A 19383-nucleotide genomic window follows, 5' to 3' on the forward strand; every position below is an offset into this window, starting at 1 on the left:
ATTCAAGGCTTTCAGATGTAGTTAGCAACTAAATGTGTGCCCAGATAGATGATACAATTAAGCAGAATCTACAAATTTAAACTAGACAATTTTTATTTATTTCAAAATAATTTATTATAGGGACATCGACTGGCAAGGAATTCACTGTCAAGGGCAATTCTCACTCATCTTTCGGTGTTGTTCACATGAATGTTGAGCAGAGTACACCAAACCTCAAACGTCTGACCTCGCATAGGTAAACATCTCATGGTCTTCAGGGGTTGGGAATATTTAAGATACTGTCTGTGGGACAATTCCACATCAGCAATCATTAAATCATAAGAATTTCCCCTAGGTCTCAACCTAAGAAGCTAAAGAGAATCTTTACCTTGAACTTCAGATTCTAAGCTCTCCTGAATTTTCTTTTGACTAATCCCCATTCTAGTCATAGTAACATGAAACCCTCTTATTCTCTTGACTAATGATAAATCAATTATCTTTGATTAATATACCAGTATTACAGATGTTTTATATATTATGCAAGTTTTCATGGAGAAGAAGGAAAATATATTTATATCAACACCTTCCACTACTATAGTGTGTCCAGAATTGGCATGAAAGAGCATAAAAGAAAAAAACTTAGAAAAGAGCCCAAACTTGAGTGTTATGACCACTATTTCATTTTTACTGATGAATTATAGCACAAATCCTCCTCATACAGATGTTAGCTCATGCTCAGCCATAGTCAGTGAGGAACATTGATATATTTACAAGGAGTCCAGTGTTAAACTGTTTGAAAAGACCTATTCTTTACCTGTGTTACTAAAGATGCAGCTATAGGCTATTTGTCAAGAAAGAAGGAAGGACAAATTATAAGTAGATTTCTCTTCATATGAAAAATTGGGCCTTCTGGGAGAGAAGGAAGAGCTAAGTCAATAGAGCTTCTAACTCAGACAGCCCATGCATTATTCACACTTATACCTTCTTGGAGGTAGCTAGGAAGGGGAAGCTTGCGCCTTTGTGCCCCCTGAATTAGTCAGCATAAGAGCTTTAAGAGCTGAGGCTGCGAAAGATTTATCGCCGTTGTTTTTTTGTTTGCTTTGATTTTTGCTATTTGGCACCTTGTTATCTCAAGTCCTATTTGACATTCTTCATTAAACTGTGATTCACACCATGCCTGAACATCTTTTACGTTCAGAAGCGAGAAGAGTGTTGAGGGAAAGGGCCCAAGAAAACACACAAAAGAGAGGTAAAAGGAAGAGGGGGGGCAGGAGGAAGAAAACAAGGTAATGGGAAGGAGGGAGGGAGGAAGATAACTGGGGGAGAGAGAAGTGGGAAAAAAACCACCTCCGCAGTAACTGAAGTTAGGCAAAGGGAGTTTTGTAACTAAACATCTTACAAGTCTTGCTCAGTGTAATGAAAATGGTGATCCATGAGCAAACATATGAGGAAAGTCTGCTTTTCTAAGGCTATGAAAATGTAATCTTTTTCAATAAAAATGTATATTTCACAAAAAAACACGAAGTAACTAATATATTATGTTCTTAACTCTTTTCCATTAGCCACTATGAAATAAGCCTAATTATCAGATATGTGACTTATTTATGCAGCAAATTAATTGACCACCTGCTATAAGAAGCCACTGGGATTTAGTGAAACAAGACATAGTTCCTAGCTTTAAGGACTCTGTGTCTAGTAGAGAAGACAAAGAAGCATCAATGAAAAGGCCTACGAATTTCAGTTTGTGACATGTGCTGCTGTGCTACATGAGAGCGCGGTGAGGGACAGAGGGACGAGCGACAGTTAATCTGAGAACATACTCCTGGTGTAGTGACCAGTGAGCACAAAAACCCTAAGGCTGCCAGGATTTTTTTTTTAAGATTTTATTTATTTATTTGTCAGAGAGAAAGAGCACAAGCAGGGAGAGAAGGAGACAGAGGGAGAAGCAGGCTCCCCGCTGAGCAAGGAGCCCAGCACAGGACTTGATCCCGGGACCCTGGGATCATGACCCGAGCCAAAGGCAGACACTTAACCAACTGAACCGCCCAGGCGTCCCACTGACAAGGTTTTGATGTGATCTAGAACTTGCCTCGGTCCAGTATAACTTTAACACCCTGATCAAAGAGGAAGGTTTCCAGAAATAGAGTTTGAGAAGCAGGACGGGCCAGAGCACTTAGCACTCTCATAACCTTCAAAGGGAATTTGGATTTTATATGGTTCAAAGAGAGGACATGGAAAATTTTTAAGCAGGAGGGAATGGAGTGGGACCTGGAAGTCGTTAAGAGACTTTACATCAGTTTAGTGGATTTTGTCCACCATCAACAAGAATAAGGCCTCACGGAGGTTAAGAAAGGCACAGATCAAGTATTTTTATTTGACTAATGAATAATGGAAACAATGTTAAATGTATGTATTTAGGCCTATTATACTAGGAGGGAGGGTCAAACCTTTCTCCCTCCCTCTGATCCAGACACACAGACCTCCAGCACCCCATCAGACTATGGGCTGCCATGAACAGAATTCAGATAGCTTTTGGAGAAGAAGAAGAATCAGGAATGACTGTATCTCACTTGAGTAACTTGGCTGGGTGGGGAGGGGATAGTGAAGCAACTTACTATGATAGATAAGGCAAGAAGAAGAAAACTGAAATTTCATTTTAAATACACTAGATCTGATGCCTGGGCTCTGAACAGAAATCTGCCTTTAGTCTTGGAAGGAGTCATACCTGTCCTAGCTTTAGTATTATCATCTTTAAAATGAGTTCTCTAAGCTTCTTTGTATGCATGAAAGATTTTTTTTTAAGTAGTACCATACATAATTACTTTGAGTTTTAGACTTTGCAAAGTGCTTTTCCTTCCTTATAAAGAGTGAGGTGCTTTTCTCATGCTGGTGGTTCTTGGACCATGCTTTGAGAAACATTTCTCTATCACCCAAGCACACTATGAAATGCATAATAGTTGAAAGGTTAAGGGAGAATTGTATGGTCTTCTTAAAAAACAACAATTTAACAGACATACAATTTGTCCTCCAAATTCGTATCATTAATATGGGACTATCTGATGCCAACTCTGTGTTTAGAGTGTCCTCGCTCCTTCCCCCTCCTTTTGAGTCTATACTGTAGTTCTGGAGATAGGAATGATCATGTGGACTTTTGTCCCCTAGTTGGACAAAAAAATAAGAAATGGTGGAATCCACTGTTTTTTCTATTCATCAGGTTTCTGTGTGTGTATTGAAGAATTAAGAATAATGTGATGAGTTACTGGGGGATGGGTGTGCTTCCGGGGGGCTAACAGAAGCTTCTTTTGAATGTGATGGATTCTTAGCAGGATGAACTATGCTTCTCACCTTGGAAATGTTTGGTCATGTGCATCTTTATCCTTGGTATCATCTGCTCTCAGCTGAGTCCTTTTTTCATACAGGGTAATAACTACTTCTCATTTTCACAATGAAGTCATTGTATATTTGTACTGTATTATATTTCTGATTAGCACCTTAATACCAGGCTCTCTGGAAATTAAAATTTCCTCTACATGCCACATAATGTCCACCCTTGTATACAGGTCAATACAAATGGGAAATGGCACCCAAAAAAGTGATGTATTTTTCTTGAAAGATAATAATGGCTTTCTCTCAGTAATTTTGGTCTTATTTTTTCCATAAACATTTACTTCAGTGTAGCTCTGCGCAGAAGAATATTCTTGTATTTAAAAAATGGAATTACTCATAGGATTAAAGTGAATGTCTTAGTTTGTGTCCTGGCATAATACAGAGCATAGCTTGCCGATTTCCTTCTCTTCTATTTTTTGGCTTGCTTTCTATTTCTCTGATCTTTCTTTTTGCTCTTCTTTGGGGATTTATCTTTTTCTGTCCATCTTTTAAATATTGGCCATTCTTAAGATACTGTTCTGGTCCTTTCTTCTCACTGAAACTGCTCTCCTAAAACACTCTTTTTTAATTATCATGGCTTTAACTATCACCTAATGTGTATGATTCCCAAATCCATGTCTTTGGGCTAGATATCTTTAATAAACTCCAAAACAATCTGGTTAATTCCTTATTAGTTACTTCCACCTGTATGTGCCATAGGTACATCAGACACCTCGTATTAAAAACTATGTAAAAACATAAGTCAAGCGGAGAAAGACAACTATCATATGATCTCCTTGATATGAGGAAGTGGTGATGCAACATGGGGGCTTAAGTGGGTAGGAGAAGAATAAATGAAACAAGATGGGATTGGGAGGGAGACAAACCATAAGTGACTCTTAATCTCACAAAACAAACTGAGGGTTGCTGGGGGGAGGGGGGTTAAGAGAAGGGGGGTAGGGTTATGGACATTGGGGGGGGGTGTGTGTGCTTTGGTGAGTGCTGTGGGGTGTGTGGACCTGGCGATTCATGGACCTGTACCCCTGGGGATAAAAGTATATGTTTATAAAAAATAAAAAATTAAAAAAAAAAACTATGTGGGCGCCTGGGTGGCTCAGTGGGTTAAGCCGCTGCCTTCAGCTCAGGTCATGATCTCAGGGTCCTGGGATCAAGTCCCACATCGGGCTCTCTGCTCAGCAGGGAGCCTGCTTCCCCATCTCTCTCTGCCTGCCTCTCTGCCTACTTGTGATCTCTGTCTGTCAAATAAATAAAATCTTTAAAAAAAAAAAAAAACCTATGTAAAAACTCTTTTTCAGCCCTTACTGTAATTCTCCCCCAGGTGTTCTCTGTACAAGTGAATGAAACCATCTGTATACAGCCACATAAGCCAGAAACCTGGGAAGAACCCCAAATCTGCTTTTTGCCTCAGCACACACACGTGACATCACTAAATACTGATAATCAGATTTCACATGCATTCTCTCTCCCCATCCCCTTGGTTATCTCCCTAACTCAAGTACTCATTGTCTCTCACTAGAACACATCAACTCTGCCGAGAGCTTGGCCTCATGGTCTCCAATCGCATTCTTTTTTTTTTTTTTTTTAAGATTTTATTTATTTATTTGACAAAGAGAGACACAGTGAGAGAAGGAACACAAGCAGGGGAAGCAGGAGAAGGAGAAGCAGGCCTCCTGCTGAGCAAGGAACCTGATGTGGGGCTCAATCCCAGCACCCTGGGGTCATGACCTGACCCGAAGGCAGCCACTTAACGACTGAGCTACCCAAGCGCCCCCAATCATATTGTTTTAAACAGACTTATACACTAAGCAAGAAGTAATCTTTGTAACTACATATTTAGTCATTTAATTCTACTCTTTATTCAAAAGGAAGGTCAACATCTTTGACCTTGTACTGAAGCCTGTTTGTGAACCCCCTTTCCAAGATCGTTCTTTTGCCTTTTCCTCCTCGTGCCTTAAGGGACAGCCTGGCATGTCCTACACACCTTCCATCCTCCTGAGGAATGCGTAAGTATCTCGTGCATGGGAAAGCCTGTACCAGTTCCTTTTCAGAATGATCTAGCACACCCTCCTTCAGCCCAGGGTATACTGTGCACACTTCTGTGCAGCTCCTATATTGCTTATTCGTATGGCTCACTCTGAAGGGGACTGGAAGGCCCTTGAAGGTCAAGGCAGTATCTCATTAATGTTTGCTTTTCCAGTGTGTAGGACAGTGCCCATATATAACAGATGCTCAGTAAATATAAACTGAATGAGTGCTTGAATAAAAGAATGACTTAAATTATTAAGTATCTACATGTAGGTAATTGTGGATATAAAGTATCCACATATGGATACTATATAGAAACTAAAAATCCTCCTGGAAATATTTTATTTAGTTCTCCAGTTTCAGGTAGTCAATAAACTTATCTTAAATGCTTCAGTTAATTTTCTAACAACTGTATAGAGCTTCTCATTCCTTTTCAGGATATTTATCCCTTGAGCTTCTTTTTTCTGCCCATGGAAAACCTAGGCTTTGAATCCTTGACTAGTCTGTCAGTCAAAAACCAAAAGCATATATTCTTTCTTCCCTTATTAATAGTGAACTACATTGTTCACAATTAAACAATCCATTTCTCCTCTTTTAAGTAAAGAACCAAATGTGATCTGATAAGAGAGTTTTGAATGTTTCTTTCCAAAACTTTGTCCATTGAGAACATAAATACACACACATACACAGGTGGGACTGACACACATAAGAGGGAAAATCAGAAAAATTTTCATGAAATTCTGTGTTTATGTTTTATCCTGTTGATCTAAAGTCAACACCTCAGTCCAAGGCAATCAGACACCTCTTCAAGGTCAGCTACTTTGGTTTCTGTTTTCCCCTTACTTCCAACACCCCATATCAAATCTCGGGTACTACATGGAGAGGACTCAGCACAGTGTGGGAAGGTGGACAGAAGAGTTTTCTTTGTGTGTACCATCACGCAACTTAGAATTATCTGGGGAGGAAAGTAAAAAACATGAATGCCAATTTTCAACCCACTGCCTCATGAAGATGGGGCTCTGCCTCCTCCAAGCTCTACAAATCCATCGGGACAAGATAAAGATCCAGGAACCTATCACCATCCAAATACTTGGGGGGTATAATTTGCAATGCGGTCCCAGGAGTATGTTTGTTCTTATTACTATAGAAGTTTCACGTGTGTGGATTCAGCTGGGTATTAAGTCATCATTTGCCAGCTCTTTTTTTTCTGAATGTCCATCCCCAGGGCCCAGAGAAATGGAAAGAGAAAGACAAACAATTTTGGTTCTCCTGATAGAGGTGTGTGTCCTTGTCTCATCACCCCCAGGGACACTCAGAGACAGTCTGGGTGGCCTTGGGTGAAGAGGAGCTTGCTATAAAACCTTTACTGCTGGTGCTCCCGATGAGCAGACCCCAGTACCTGCATCAGCCTGTGTCAAGGGAACCAGGACAAGCCCTGCACTTCAAAGTCCCTCTTTCAGAGACAGTTGGAGGGGCAGGATCATCCGCTCTCGCCTTCAAAATCCGCTGACTTCCGTGCAGTTTCTGCTAAATCTAATCCAACTCTAAGATAAGACAGGCCGGTATCACAGTGAGTAAAGGGCCTTTTTCAAAGTGTGTTAGTTGAGAGAACTGGGCTTTGGAGGAAGGAAGAGCTCCAGAAATTAGCATCCTGAACAAGAGGCACATGGCCAACGTATGGACAGGCAGCTTTCTGGTCTTACACAGGGCTGAAATTTGGGGCGCCTGGTTCTCCAGGCTCAGTGGGATAAATAGGGCTGAAATTTCCAGAGTTGGAATCATAAGCTGCTTATTGAGAATGATCAAGTATATCATGAAATATCATACAATAGGTGTCTATAATCGGTTCTATGGAACATTTCAGGACTCCCTCTCTGTCATCCCTGGGGCCATCTGCTTGGTGAAATGGCGGCCAGAAAAAAATGAAAGAAAAGTCAAAAGCCTTGATTAAATTCTGGGATAGGCACTTTGGATGTTATTCCTAATGGGACACCTTCCATCCATCCATCCATCCATCCATCCATCCATTCAGCAAATGGGTGCTATATTGGGTACTGTCCAAATGCAGGGGGACCCAGAAATAGCATCTGCACAGAACCAGGGAAGCATTCCTGCAAGGGGGTGGGGGTCTGGCAGATATAGAAACATTGTATAATTAAGTCTTCACATGATAACCACTTCCCTGAACCTATACCTAAGTTATGTCTAGGAATGCCGATCAGATTCATGATGTTGCTCTACCCATGCTCAAGAGAAACAGCCAGATTTTCCTATGTAGCATCAGGAGTCAAAAAGTTCATGCTAACTTCATTTGCCAAAGCCCTAAAGTTAGTGAACAGAGAGAGAAAACAATTCTCCTTGAAGTTACGTTTATAAATCTTATTCTCTAATTCATTCATTCATTTATTTATTCTGTCACTTATTGAGCACCTGGTACGTGCAATGTACTCCACAAGTTATAAAATGAGAGCAAATCAAATGATAAAGAGAAAGTGGAAATGAAATCTGAAAACTAAATCAATTAGAAAGTAAACATATATGACAATATGGCTATGGAACTTTCCCCCAAGTGAAATAATTGGTCATTCTGGAGAACAAATGATTCTGTGTCTGCCATCATGATAGTATATATGTGGATCTTGCAATCAAAGTCAAATAAAATTCTGTAGACCTCAAAATGGTACATGCAACCTTGCGCTCCTTAAATAGGTTCTCTTCCTGCGTTACTGTGGATTAAGGATTTGACACCATGGCTCTGAAAAGGATTGCCAGCTGAGGTAACACACAGGATATACTTTAACCCCCCTCTTTCTGTTTGAGAACTAACCCAGATCTGTGTTCGCTCCTTAGCACACAGCCTCCCGCAGCAGCAGAGACTGGTACAGATACTGTTGCCAGGGAATGACAGAAAACCAAACATGGGTCACAGAATTCATTCTCCTGGGATTCCCACTCAGCCCAAAGCTGCAGATGCTCCTCTTTGGGCTTTTCTCCCTGTTCTACGCCTTCACCCTGCTGGGGAACAGCATCATCCTGGGGCTCATCTGGCTGGACTCCCGACTGCACACCCCCATGTACTTCTTCCTCTCCCATCTGGCCGTCGTTGACATAGCCTATGCTTCAAATAATGTCCCAAAGATGCTGGCAAACCTTCTGAGCAAGCAAAAAACTATCTCGTTTGTGCCATGCATAATGCAGACATTTTTATACATGGCTTTTGCTCACACTGAGTGCCTCATCCTAGTAATGATGTCCTATGATCGGTACGTGGCCATCTGTCACCCCCTACATTACTCCATCATCATGAGCTGGAGAGTGTGCTCCGTTCAGGCAGTCACTTCCTGGGCCTGTGGCTCCCTGCTGGCCCTGGTCCATGTGGTTCTCATCCTGAGGCTGCCCTTCTGTGGGCCTCATGAAGTCAACCATTTCTTCTGTGAAATCCTGTCTGTCCTCAAGTTAGCCTGTGCTGACACAAGGCTCAACCAAGTGGTCATCTTTGCTGCTTCTGTGTTTATCTTAGTCGGGCCCCTCTGCTTGGTGCTGGTGTCCTACTCACGCATCCTGTTGGCCATCGTGAGGATCCAGTCCGGGGAGGGCCGCAGGAAGGCCTTCTCCACCTGCTCCTCCCACCTCTGTGTCGTGGGGCTCTTCTTTGGCAGCGCCATTGTCATGTACATGGCCCCCAAATCCCGCCACCCTGAGGAGCAGCAGAAGATCCTTTCCCTGTTTTACAGCCTTTTCAACCCTATGCTGAACCCACTGATCTACAGCCTGAGGAATGCAGAGGTCAAGGGTGCCCTGAGGAGAGTGCTGTGGAAGGAGCGATCAGTGTGAGAGAGGCGGAGACAGTCTTAAAGGTGGAAGACTTGTTTTCTATGAGATTTGGAACAACGGTAGTATAAATGCTTTAAGAATCTAGTGTCTCAGATTTTCAATATTAAAAATATATATTGAACTGATTTGGTCCCTAAACATGGGATACTTCCAGACCACAAAGTCCAGGCCATAAGAGAAAAATTGTGTCCTGGTGAAGCACAGAATAGAGTCATGGACTCCACCAGCCAGGTCCCAGTGCTACCTAGGATCCAGTTTCTTTTCTTTTCTCTCACATCTCCCCTTAGATTCATCTAAGATTTCCATCTCCCTTATTGCCATAAGTATATGCTAAAAATGCCACCATATATTCTGTACAATGGTGCACCTCTAATAAGAGAATAGAACTGATCTTGTTATGAAGTCCTCTCCTGGGAAATGTACGAAAGGAACTGCAAGTCTAAGGATGATGACATCAGCTCTGAAAAATTATCTGAATCTGAGCCCACAGAATCTATTTCTGTGAAAAGCAAAGTTTAACTTTATGGGTTTTTTGTTTTTTGTTTTTAATGTATGTGACAGGCAGAGAACTGTTAGACTCTTTGTTTCATTTTATTGAATTCTGCTCTGTTTAATTTAAGTGAGTTTGTGTTTAGAATAAATACGAGAGTCAGGTATCTGAGAGAGTTACCATTTGCAGCGTTCAGAGTCAAATCCAGGTGTAGGTAACAACTGACCATTAAGATGGTGGCATAAAATATCACCAGAGTAAGAAAATCTTCTAGAAGGAAAACAACATGAAGGGAGGCCAGTAGCTTAACATCCTGTTGTAGAGCCACGTTTGGAGCCACTAGCACGACAAAGTCGGGTAAAGACTTGTAGGAACCTCAACAAAATTCCAAGAGCATCTGGTCCAGGAGATACTAGTCACTTATTTTGGGCCCAAGTGGTCAGAATGATGAAGTATAATTTTTTTTTTTCTGCTTCTAACACATGTCTGGGAACTAAGTGGCCAAAGGAGTATGAAAACAGTGATTTCTTTAACACATGAAGTATGTCATCTTTTGAATTCTCTTCTTCTCTGGTAGGCTCGTGTGCCATTCCAGTGTGTGGCATATATGATTGTGTATTATTATCTGGGTTCTGGAGATCTTTCTATTTTTTTCACATCTCCTCATGTACCATTATCAGTCCCCATTTTTCTTCTTCCACAAAATTAAGATGCACAGGAGAAACTTTGCCTTCCATCTCGCTCCTAAAGCATGATTTTCCTCTCGCTTCTTAAAAAGCCGCGTCGCTGATTATTCATCTCCTGGACTATTCTACTCATTAGTTAACTTAGGCAAAACGTTTTTCTCTGGCCTTTATCTGAGTCTCCATGTCTCCACTGTATGAGGAGGTCGCTTGCTCAGGCACACTCCGCTTGCTCTCCTCCCTCCTTCTCCATCTACCCCCATCTTCTTTCCCCCTCCCCGCCCCCCAAAATAATTTGAATAAAAAAATATTAGCCCTAAATGTAACAATAAGCATGATGGAGCTACTGTGAGACCTATTTTAAAAGTAGAAAAAAAAAAACCTGGCGATTCACGGACCTGTACCCCTGGGGATAAAAATATATGTTTATAAAAAATAAAAAATTTTAAAATTAAAAGTAGAAAAAAACAAGCAATATTTTTATAAAAATGATATTTTAACTATACTTGGAAAATTATTATTCACTAAAATATGTATACCTTAAATTAAGATTAAAATTCAAAGAGGGAAGAGGAAGAGGCAAAATTAGGATAATGTGTCTCAGAAAATATAAGCTCTTGGTTTGGATTCAGAATGTTTCTACAAGGACCCATTAGAAAAATCAGGGGATTGCATTCACGTTTATGTCAGTTCAAAAATACTTGAGAAAATGTAGACCAGAAAGACCAAGCTTCTGTCAAGGTAACTGAGATGAATGAGTTAAAAAGAGATGTCCTTCAGCAAGTCTCAGAAATGGCTCTGGTTCAAAAAGGGAAAACAAAACCAAGAACTATATTTTGTCAAGAAATTACAGAAAAGCCTGAGTGTATGAGAGATTCCTCTTAATTGTTTTAATATTTGAGGTAGAGGACTTTAATAAACAGATTCTATTTTGTTGACTTCTTTTTATGTATATTCTTTTGATGTTAGTCACAGTTTCCAGAGAGCCAAGGGTGAGGGAAAGAGGGTACACTTGCTTAATGTGGAGGAGTCTGGTGGGCGCTTCCCAGGCTTTATCCCGTCCTTCCCCAGTGACACTGGAATGTAGACACTGTTCACAGAGGACTTCTCCTCAGCAAAACAGGTGCCAGAAGAGAACATTCAGAATGAAGGGGGGAAGCATCACTCTACAATTTTATACTTGGCCTAAAATTCATTGAGGAATAAGAAAACCAAAGGAGAGAAAGTCTTATGAGATAAAGTCTAGCAAAATATATCCCCCACAGGTCTTGGTGGAAGAACTCTAAATAGATGTACTTGGGTCTTTTTTGGAGTGAAAACGTATGATGTAAGGAAAACTTCCCAGGCACACAAGTTGCTAAAACATGTTAGTAAATGTAGCTGTTAATGTGACAAAATTAGGTTTTTTGTTTTGTTTTGTTTTTGTTTTTTTTTGTTTTTTTTTTTTTGTTTTTTTTTTTTTTACAAATTATCTTTTTATATGAAAAAAAGGAAAAGGGAAATGTTTATCAGCCATGAAAAGTTGATTAATACCGATGAGTCATTGAATCAAAGTAAGTCCCTTGTTATGGCTAGCAAGAAGATGAAAATCTGGAATAATTGTAGATGTCATTAGAAAATTTTAGAATTAAGGTATGTGTTAAATATTTTAAGGGGTGCCTGGATGGCTCAATTGGTTAAGCATCTGCCTTTGGCTTCAAGTCATGATCCCAGGGACCTGGGCTCAAGATCGAGCCCCACCTCGGGCTCCCTGCTTCTCCTATCCCTATGGCCCCCCGCCCCCAATCATGCTCTTTCTCTGAAATAAATAAAATCTTTTTAAAAAAATTCAAAGTAGATCACCTTTGCTGCCTCTGAACTCCTGCCTCATCAGGTGGTTGCTGTAACTTCAGAGTCTACCCGCCCAACAGTGATGCTGTGGACTTCTAGCCACAGACAAGGACCATGATTTTGGTACACAGAGCTCCTGAACTCTGTTGCCAGCTGGGTCAGATCAGTGTCTGTGCTGCCCAGCTGCCCTGACCCCAGTAATCCTGACCTCCACGGAGGATTGTTCCCAAAGGATTTGAGGCAAGAGTGAATTTCATGGGAACTTTGGAAGAGGCACCATGGAAATGGGCACAGCTAGCTAAGAGGTTGGGGATTTCCTGATAAGACCAGCAGGTCTGATGTTCTAGGGTAAGGTCAGCTAGCTAACCCTGAGTTGGAGGATTGTGATCAGTGTATGTTAGAATTCCTCCATAGGTGAATTTCCTGCAAGTGAAGGACTTAGGTTTAATTTTTGACGTGGATCAGGCCACTGGGCTAGCCTCTTTGCTGTGGGTCCTGATATATGAATTAACTATCACAAATATGCTGGTGAGGAGATTGAATAGGGTGATCTTTATCTGAGGAGGCAGAATAAGCACATTTTTGAGGAGTGATGAGGGATAGAAGAAGAAAAATGTTCACTGTTAGCCCAGAAAGCTGACCTATATCCTGCATAGTTTAGATAAGAATCAAATACACACTGGTTTCTACATTCTTCAAAGGTCTCATGATTGCCTGTATATCTCACTGATAGTTAATATGGGGCTGAATGATAAGCACCAGAGATATCTTGCAAAAGTAGTTTTATGAGAAGAAATTGGAGGAAACATTTATGATCTAATACTCCCTGCATATCCCCTTGAGCACTAAACATATAACCACCAGCTTCATACAGCAAAAGTTGAAGCTCTTTCTCCTCCTGGATCCTGTCCCTGTGCTTCTTAAATTAGCTTACAAAGTTGCACCGTGAAATGTCTCAAGAATTCTTTCTTGGCCACTGGGCTTGAAGTCTCCACAACACGCAGTTGTATTTTTCTTTGAAGGCGTTCAATTTGTGACTCAGTATTTTGCCTTTCATTTGAGAATACTGATGATGTTAACCATAAGAACAATGATAATTGACAACATCCAGTCCTTGCCTGGAATGGATTAGCACCCAGTTAATGTCATCAAGATACTTCCAGAAGAGTGAGCCCAAATAGGACAAAATTAATGATTCTAAAAGAAAATATGCTGTTCTTTATTAATCTGCTAGATAAGCAATGGAATCTATCAGTGTGGTTTATGAACCTATAGGAAACCAGGTGTTGAAATGAGAATTTTTGAACAAATGAAAGAAAAGACAAAGACCAAGGAAGAGAAAAAAAATGAAAAGAAAAAGATAATCTCAAGATATGGTCCTTGCCCTTGGCTGACCTTGGGAATTGCCTGGGAGCTTTAAAGAATCCTGAGGCTTAGGCAACACAAATTAATTAAATAAGAGTCTTCAGAGATGTGTCCCAGGTTCAGCATTTTTTTTAAGGCCCCAGGTATAGTTAGATTTGAGGACCACTACTCTAAAGAAGTACTTTATTTTCTTGATGATTTTTTGAGAATGGGAAGTTGCTTAGAAAGAAGGTTCATAAACAGAATAAAAATATCCTGGAATCCTAAAACATGTCCCAGATTTAAAAAAAAAAAAAATACAGATTCTGGAAAAGCTAAAATTTTCCTGGTAGGATTTCTGTTTCAGCCCAATGAATATTTAATAAGTGAAATATTGACCTGTGATGTGATTTATAAGAAATATGTTTGGTCTTCATCCATGCTTCCTGGCTCACAGGTCCCAAAACTTTTGTAATTACCTGAAGGATAAGAGCAATGGGAGAATCTTTTATTATAACATTCAGTCTCTTGTCCTCAGTTCCTGAAATTACTTTGGAGCCATTAAGGTGAAATGTGTGTCTTGTTATTCATAATATGCCCCTTTCCACCATAGCCACGTTTATATTAATGAGGTGACTTAAAGTGACCTAAAGTGCAGGCTGGTTGCCAGGAGAATCAGAGGGGCTGGATGTCGGATCCATCACCAATGGCTAATGATGTAATCAGTCATGCCTGTGCAATGAAGCTTCCATTAAAACCCAAAAAGACAGGGTTCAGAGAGCTTCTAGGTTTGGGAACCAGAACTTTTCCATGTCCAGATCATCTGTCCAGGACCTCACCTTATGTGTCTATTCATCTAGCTGTTGATTTGCAACCTTTTTGTAAGAAATCAGAACCTAATGAGTAAGTCTGTTTCCTGAGTTCTGTGAGATATTCTGGAAAATTAAGCAAACCCAAGGAGGATGTCATGGGAACCTCTGACTTATAGCCAGTTGGTGAGAAGCCCATAAGTTAGGACATGGACTTGTGGTTGTCTTCTGCAGGCCAAGGAGGCAGTAGTGGGAACTTCTGGTCTGTAGCAGGGAAGTCAGAAGCCCAGGATGGACTTGGGATTGGCATCTGAAGAGGGTGGCAGTCATATGGGGGCTGAATGCAAAATCCAGAAATCTGACACTATCTCAGGGTAGATACTGTCACAACTGAGTTAACTGTGGAACACCTGGCTGGTGTCTAGAGAATTGTTGCATATGCAGGGGCATCCCCCAACACATACTGGGTGGAACTGGGTGCAGAACCCTTCTGGACCATAGCAAACATAATGAGGTCAGACACAGATAATTCTCATCCTTTCCTCTTTGATAGGGCAAAAATTACACACCACCTCACGTTTCTAATATTGATGAAAGAAAAACTCTTCTTTCTTTGTAAATCACTATAATTGTCCATAAACTTTCTTCAAACCAAAAAGCCTGATTTATGGCTTGCCAAGCATGCATTGTACATGGGCTTTGTGAATGAGTCGCCTGAAGGAAAGCCATCTTATCCTTGAGATATTGATCAGTGCTCCTACTCCCTGCCTTCATACCTTGAGTGAAAACCCATGATTCCTGCCTATATGCTAATGCATAATCTTTTGAGCTTTTACTAGATGTAAAAGTGTATATTATCCTGTTTATTCTCTGGAACACTTTCTCCCTTGTGAAGATTGTGTCCCACTTGGGCTATCCTACCTTGGGTTCTGATAAAACTCTATTTCTTTTTATATTAGAGTTTTCTCTCTCTGGTAAATTTGTGTTGACAATCGGATATGAAGAAAGGAAGTCATCCTGGAAACTACAATGAACAGCAGAAATGTCAGCCATGTGGAGTTACCAAACATAGAGTAGAAAGAGTCCTAGTGATTCTTGCTTTGAATAATTTTGTCCCTCTGAAGCTCTTCAGAGTAGGGACCTGTCAGCTGCTGTCAATGTTTTCCTTCTGCAGATTATGGATTGGGGATACTTTTCCAACAGGAATAGCTCCATGATAATGTAATTAATGGGAAAGGCTATTGAAAATAATGATGACTGAGATAAAGAAGCCCAAGATGAAGGATTTCTCGTAGGACCACATTTAATAATTATAAAGTTTGCTTCTTTGAAGATTTTTTTTAAAAACTTTATATGATCTTGGAACTTTATATGATCTCTAAGGAACATACTCGGTCCTACTGTAGTGGCATTTTATGGTGACAGATGGTGGCTACATTTGTGGCAAGCATGGCATAGGTACTGAGTTGTGGAATCACTATGTTGTACCCCTAAAACTCATGTAACACTCTGTGTCCACTGTACTTAAAAAAAAAAAGCTTTGTATGATAGGAAAACTAGTCATAATAAGGGTTTTTTTTTGTTTTTGTTTTTGTTTTTTAACATTATAGTGTTACTAGCTGGAGTAAAATACCCTTGAAACATCAGTATTTAGGATGGGATTAGCATTCACTTTGAATATAAATCAGGTAACATTTCATGAAAAAAACAAAACCTCTATCAGACTGTGATTCTCTTTGGGGGGTCCTGACGGCCTCTGTCAGAGAGTCTGTGTGACAATAAACATCATCATCAGGCAGGAAAACTAACGTATTTACAAAATGTCAACTAGCGTTTACTGACCTTACGTGGAAGCTGGTCTAGAAACAACAATATGGTACTTACACTACAGTCCTTTGTGGAGAGTGTTGGGTAATGTCTGTGTTGGGGACAATGGGATATGATGGAGGTGATTCCCTTGGAGGAATCAACGTGGAGGGATTCCTGTCAGCTTCTGAGACACTGTGCTTGGCTTCCAGTCTTCCTCTCTCCTTCTCTCTGGGGGTCAACTATCAACAAGAAGCACACGTTTTCCTCTGCCCCTCTGTGCTGTAAGTTGTACGTAGGCTGTGTCTTGTAAGGAAGGCCAGTTTTATAGTGTTTCCTGTGTCTTTGCAGTGGGTTCTGTTCCGGGTAAGGAGTTAATAAGTCATTTGGGTAGCACATTTTTTTTTTAATTTTATTTCTTCATTTGAGAGAGAGAGAGCATGCACAAGGTTGGGGGGGAGGGGGGCGGAGTGAGAGGGACAAGCTGACCCCCCCCCCCCCCGAGCAGGGAGCCAGATGTGGGACGCAATCACAGAGCTCAGAGATCAGGACCTGAGCTAAAAGTAGATGTTTAACTGACTGAGCCACCCAGGGGCCCTTTGGGTACCACATCTAAACCACATTCTCCACATAGTGTTTCTTCAATAACTCCTGCACCTCTTCCTTAATTAATTCTCAATAGGAGTGATGTAGAAGCTTGTTCTTTATTGACAAGCTTAAAAACCCCAGCATATTGTACCCAGGCTTATAGTAGAGATTAACCACACTGGGGCATTTGGATTATTGGTTTCAGTGGCTTACAGTTGCTTGTGCTGTGTGGGTAGGGAGCTCTAAAAGTCACTGGGAGCTGGGGCTAGGGGGACAGGGACTTACTTCTTCCTGTTTGCTTGCTGGTCTTGTCCAGATTGCTCAACCCCTCTTTACTTAGCGGGTGGCAGCTGGTGCCTGTTCCTCCAGTCTTTATTTTCTGACTTTCCCAGAATGAGCCTCCTTCCTTCCCCTGGAGGCAACAGTGCAACCAGGGGAGCACCTCCCCCTCAGAAGTAAAGTCCGAACCCTGACTCCTCTGACCTTCTAGTTTGTAACTACGCCAACCTCTGCTCTGGGTCTTAGCCCTAGGGATGGTGGCTGCTTCACTCAGCTCCTATCTGTGTATCACAGAGCTCCATTTTTAGTGTTGAAACTCTGCAACATCACTTTAACCATTTTGTTACATTTAAATCACTATTGAAATATCTATGTGACTTCTATTCCTATGGGATTCCCATATGATTCAAAGAGAGGTTTGAAAAACACTCTGAAATTTGGGACAGTTATACCAGTGATTACATACAATATCTGGGCAGGTATGAAGGTTAAAGAAAAGAATATTACTATGTAATATTTCTAAAATTACCTAATGTGTTTCAAGGTGATCCAGTAATTATTAGGTGTGGTGTGTGTGGTACCTGTGTCTTGAGCGAAAATGCCCAAGACATTTACAAGCTTTGTTCACTAAGTGAAGACAAAACAATGAAGTAAAAAAAAATAAAAAATAAAAAGTGGGCATCAGGTCAGACAATGGTACAGTATCTCTTTTTAAAAAGAGCAGAAGAAAGAAACATAAAGGTCAAGAAAAAGAGTGCTGAACAGAAAACAGAAACGGTAGTCTAGTTATCTCAATATTTGCACTGAATGAAAATATATTACATTCTCCTATTTCCTCATTGATATTTTCAAAAGCCATAAAATATAGCTTTATATATTTATAAGAGCAACTAAAATGGGTCACAAAGAAAAGCTAATAAGGGTATTGAAGAACATATTCTGTGCAAATATATGATGAATTGAAGCAACAATGTAAATACTAGGCAGATATTTGCATTTATGGCTATATAAGGCGGAAAGCATTAATATAGATAGTTACTATATACAAATACACATAATAGGCTGTCGAGAAGATGTAACAATCATAAATATGTATGTATGTGACAACATAACTACAGTATAGAAATAAGGGGGAGGAAACCCAGAGAATTATCATGAAAAGTTTTTAAAAATCCAACTTGGTAGTGGGGGATTTAGCAAAAGTTCTCAGAAACAAACTGACAATCTTAGAAAAAAAATCAGAAATACAAGTTCTGAAAAAAAGGAATTAACAAGCTTGATGTAATACATAAAGAATCCTGCACCCAAGAAACAGAGAGGTGGCTCAGTCAATTAAGCATCTGACACCTGATTTTGGTCATGATCTCAGTGTTGTGAGATTGAGCCCTGCGTTGGACTCTGGGCTCAGCATGGGTTGGCTTGAAATCCTCTCTCTCCCTCTGCCTGTGCCCCTTTCCCCACTCGTGCTTGCTCTCTCTCTCTCTCTCTCTCAAAATAAGTAAAATCTTGAAAAAAGCAATAGAGAACATACATTACATTCAAATAATATAAATATTGCAAAATCTGAATATATGCAAAGCAACAAAACCTCTCTGATTTTCAAAGAAAAATATCACAAGGATTCATTATTTTACCACAGTGATAATACATTTTAAATTAAAAATAAAAGGTTATATAAATATTTGGAAACCTAAAAATATACTTCAGCATCATGTAAAAATGAAGTTAATAGGGGCGCATTGTGGCTCAGTGGGTTAAAGCCTCTGCCTTCAGCTCAGGTCATGATCCCAGAGTCCTGGGATCGAGCCCCGCATCGGGCTCTCTGCTCAGTAGGGAGCCTGCTTCCTCCTCTCTCTCTGCCTGCCTCTCTGCCTACTTGTGATCTCTCTCTCTGTCAGATAAATAAATAAAATCTTAAATAAAATGAAGTTAATAATGATGAAAGTTGTGAATACCAAACTTGAGATGGATGGCTAAAATGGTAGAAAAAAGCAAATTTATATCTCAGTTTACATTTATTTAAAAAAAATAGGACACAAAAAGTAGTTCAATAGTCAACTCAGGAAGATGATCAAGAATTAAAATAAAAAGGGGCATCTGGGTGGGTCACTCACTAAAGTGTCTGCCTTTGACTCAGGTCATGATCCTGGAGTCCCAGGAATTGAGCCCCACATTGGGCTTCTCACTCAGTGGGGAGTCTGCTTCTCCCTCTAACCTCCCCCCCACCATGTTCTCTCTCTCTCTCTTACTCACTCTCAAATAAATAAAATCTTTTTAAAAAGAGAATTAAAATAAACATAGGAGTTTATGTAAGAGCAAACCTTACTGA

The 19383-nt window shown here is 40.4% G+C and overlaps 1 protein-coding gene across 1 annotated transcript; it reads left to right on the plus strand.

Annotated features, from left to right (window-relative positions):
• Window positions 1-8292: 8292 nt before the first annotated feature.
• Window positions 8293-9225, plus strand: LOC131830474 (olfactory receptor 2A5). Its single transcript, XM_059172707.1, has one exon. The coding sequence runs from the start codon at window positions 8293-8295 to the stop codon at window positions 9223-9225; it is 933 nt and encodes a 310-aa protein (XP_059028690.1).
• The last annotated feature ends 10158 nt before the right edge of the window (window positions 9226-19383 follow it).

The sequence above is a fragment of the Mustela lutreola genome, chromosome 4 (genome assembly GCF_030435805.1).
Source record: "Mustela lutreola isolate mMusLut2 chromosome 4, mMusLut2.pri, whole genome shotgun sequence".
Classification (NCBI taxonomy): Eukaryota; Metazoa; Chordata; class Mammalia; order Carnivora; family Mustelidae; genus Mustela; species Mustela lutreola.